This window comes from Leptopilina boulardi, unplaced genomic scaffold (genome assembly GCF_019393585.1).
Source record: "Leptopilina boulardi isolate dan_hultmark-lab unplaced genomic scaffold, ZJU_Lbou_2.1 LbouV2_216, whole genome shotgun sequence".
Classification (NCBI taxonomy): domain Eukaryota; kingdom Metazoa; phylum Arthropoda; class Insecta; order Hymenoptera; family Figitidae; genus Leptopilina; species Leptopilina boulardi.
In genome coordinates, this window is record NW_026137770.1 from 4,751 (window position 1) to 8,416 (window position 3,666).

General features: G+C 28.6%; 1 protein-coding gene across 1 annotated transcript; it reads right to left on the minus strand.

Moving 5' to 3' along the window:
- Positions 1-2,188: 2,188 nt before the first annotated feature.
- On the minus strand, positions 2,189-2,611 carry LOC127279432 (uncharacterized). Its single transcript, XM_051301777.1, has 2 exons — positions 2,434-2,611; positions 2,189-2,337 (listed from the first exon to the last, which is right to left on the minus strand). The coding sequence occupies exons 1-2, from the start codon at positions 2,609-2,611 to the stop codon at positions 2,189-2,191; spliced, it is 327 nt and encodes a 108-aa protein (XP_051157734.1).
- Positions 2,612-3,666: the final 1,055 nt, after the last annotated feature.

Consider the following 3,666-nt stretch of genomic DNA (forward strand, 5'->3'; position numbering starts at 1 on the left):
ATTCATGTGAAAATATTTTCATAAAATTTTCATTTTTTTTATTGACATTCAAGGATATAATATAGCAGTTTTACCATCTCTGTATATTTGAATTGATAAAAGTTTTGTTCTTTCAAATAACGAATCAAGTTTTAAATGAAAAATTTGTGAAGATCGCTGTTATATCATTGCAATTTTCTTCATAAGAAAAAGACATCCTAAAACATTCATAGGGTTTCCATAAGATATAGAAACCTACCACCGTGTGTAGAATATCAGCATAATATAAATAGGACAAAAGTAAAATATCGATAGAATACCCATAAGATATTCCTGCGATATCTCAGAGATATTCACAGGATATATCAAGGTTATACCAAGGTTATCACGTAGATATTTTAAAGGTCATCATTGTTTACTAACTCGGTATTACGCCGGCAAAAATATTGGTACCTGGGGGTCGATTATGTAATTTCACTTTCACTTCACTTTCACTTTCACACCATTTTCACTCGACTTTCAATTTCACTCCATTTTCACTCCACTTTCACATCATTTTCACTCGACTCTCACTTTCACACCATTTTCACTCCACATTCACTTTCACACCATTTTCACTCGACATTCACTTTCACACCATTTTCACTCCACTTTCACTTTCACACCATTTTCACTCGACTTTCAATTTCACTCCATTTTCACTCCACTTTCACTTTCACATCATTTTCACTCGACTCTCACTTTCACACCATTTTCACTCCACTTTCACATCATTTTTACTCGACTTTCAATTTCACTCCATTTTCACTCGATTTTTACTTTCACACCATTTTCACTCCACTCTCACTTTCACACCATTTTCACCCCACTTTCACTTTCATCCCATTAGCACTCCACTCTCACTTTCACACCATTTTCACCCCACTTTCACTTTCATCCCATTAGCACTCCACATGCACTTACACCTCTTTTGCACTCGACTTTCACTCCTCTTCAAACCAATTTTCACTGCACCTTCACTTATGAGACGAAAATGAGTACGCGATCAAAAAAGATAGAGAAATTTTTAATTTCACTAAAATAGTTCCATCTTTCTTAGAGTGGATTCAGCATAAGATCATGTTAAAGCCGATTTAATTTTCTGCGAAAAATTCGAGTCCGTCACATCCTGAGTTAAAATAGAACTTAATTTGAAGCCCTATAAAATGAATTTTTATTAACTTTTTGTAAAGGAAATGACTGAAATAACGAAGGGAATTCCGGTTTACGTTAAAACATCGCAGTTGAGGACTTTTGAAAATTTGCACCACAAGCCAAGGGAATTGGCCAGGAGTTTGCTGAAGGAGCTAATAAAAGTTGACGAACTTAAACAAATGACGGCACTGGGCAGGTCAGGAAAAAAGGGGGTTCCTGAAGAAATTCGAAGAGCAATTTTTTGTAATAATGAAATTAATAATAAATAATCATAAATAAAAATAATAAGTCTGAATAAGTTTCTTTCTGCAGCTTACGTAGAGCGAAAGAAAACCGAAAATGTCAATTTCACCATGGAGGAGTGGATTACTGTTATTAATAACCTCATCCAAACATTGCGCCACCCAAAAATAAGGAAAAACTAATTTTATTCAATTTCATTTATTTTTCTGCAACTCTCGATATAATTTATAATAAATAAAAATGTCTGCTTTTTCAAAATAAATTTTTTTCAATTTACTCAATTATCTTTTATCTTCTATAAAATATTTTTAAGATCAATTCCTAAAATGAATAAGTGTTTCATATTTTTCAAATTATTCAAAAGATACAAAATAAAATAAAAATAATACATCAATAATAGCAAAACCCGCGCACCCTGCTTCGCGGAGCAGTTCATTGCGGGTTTTACGCATACATATGACAACACATACAAATAACTAACTCAGGATGGAGTCAGATTAATCACCGGAAATAATTCCTTTTTGACTTACTAGAGACATCGGAATCCTAAGTTACTCCAAGAACAAAAGGAAATAATTGTAACATTACATCCAAGTTTTGGTTTTCGATCCCATATTTGTGAAGTCGATAAGTTCAACATAAGATTTAAAATAATTTGGTACTAAAATACAATTTTTTCAAATTTATTAAAAATACTGCGATGTAATTAATTGTATAAATTATTATTCACCAATAAATTGAAATGTAAATAAAATAGATTACTTGTTACAAATCATTTTTTATCACTTCTAATTTGAACAATATGTTTTAAAAAGGAAAATGTTTCCAAAAATTTTTTGTCCTCCTCTGTCTGGAATTTTTTTCTGGAAATAATGCAATACTTGTTTCTAATTTTTTTAAATAAATCTTCGACTTTTCCGCCTGTAAGAATATTTATTGATTCATGATAATAATAATAATAATTATAATAATAATTTCACTTGTAAAAATAATAATATACATTTATGTATAATTTACCTTTTAACCAAAAATAACTTGGATCTTTATTTTTAATTTCCGCAGCTGTTTCCTCAAACGCATTTGTCACCAAACGACTTCGGTTAGAATATTGAGGAATTGTGAATTGCTTGTCGTAAATTATATTCCTTTTACCAATTTCTTCACCAAGAAGCTTAATTAATTTTCTATCCTCCATGTTTACACTTTTTGGTTATATTATATTAATGCAACTTGAAGTTGATTGTTTTAAAAACAAAAGTTAAGCGTCAATTACAGGTTTTTTTTACAGGGAAAGAAAAAAAAGTAAAATTTTTATTTAAACGAATGTTTTTAAATTTCAAATAAAAAAATTATTATTATAAAAATAAATATAATATTGATAATAAAAATACACCCGCGCACCCTGCTTCGCGGAGCAGTACATTGCGGGTTTATGCAATTGAATTTAAATATTTATAACAAATGGTAAGTGATATCGATTTAAAAAATAAATCAATATTTATAGCTATAATAGATCAAAAATATAATAAATTATAAAAATATAAATATATAATAAATTAGAAAATTTAATAAAATAATTTTGATATTGATTGTTCATAATATTTTTTAAGATGAATTCATAACAAATTAAAAAATAAATAGTGGTAAAGAAGTAAACTAGAAAAATAATTCTTTTGTTTTATTTTCATTTCTATCATCATTTGTCATTTTTTTCAGCCATTTTGACTGAAGTTTGACAAATTAAAAATAAAATAAAAATTTTCTAAGCAGTAATAATATTTTAATGAATTTTGAGAACATTGAAAAGGAAAGCGAGGAAGATATTCAGAAAAACGTGTAGACCGCCCCACCAACAGTGGATCTACCTGAGAATAAAATCAATCAGATCGAGTTCTGCTTTATAATTATACTCCAAGCTTTTTTGCTTTTCTTTCACTACGAAATTGCCTGTAAAAATGGAGCGAAACATTTTCTCAAATTTAAGCGGTAAGTGTAATACTTATTTAATTATTTACTGAATTGGCGAAATTTTAATCAATGGAAATTGATGTTGTTTAAGGTTCTCAATTTTTTTCTGCCAATATTGAGTATTTAAAAATAGAATATATTGTGAAAAGTTTAAAAATAATTTGCTTACAATTTTTTAAATAAAACTCAAAATTTTCCAAAAATCAAAATTAGAACTATTCTCACAATTTTCATTATTTGTCATTGTCGAATGTTTCATACACCTTTTTCATGGTTCTAAGT

Bases quoted from the DNA above. Each gene is read 5' to 3' on its own strand.
- LOC127279432 (XM_051301777.1), bottom strand. From the start codon at position 2,611: ATGGAGGATAGAAAATTAATTAAGCTTCTTGGTGAAGAAATTGGTAAA. The intron at 2,338-2,433 runs GTAAATTATACA...ATATTCTTACAG, and splicing joins AAGTTATTTTTGGTTAAAAG to GCGGAAAAGTCGAAGATTTA.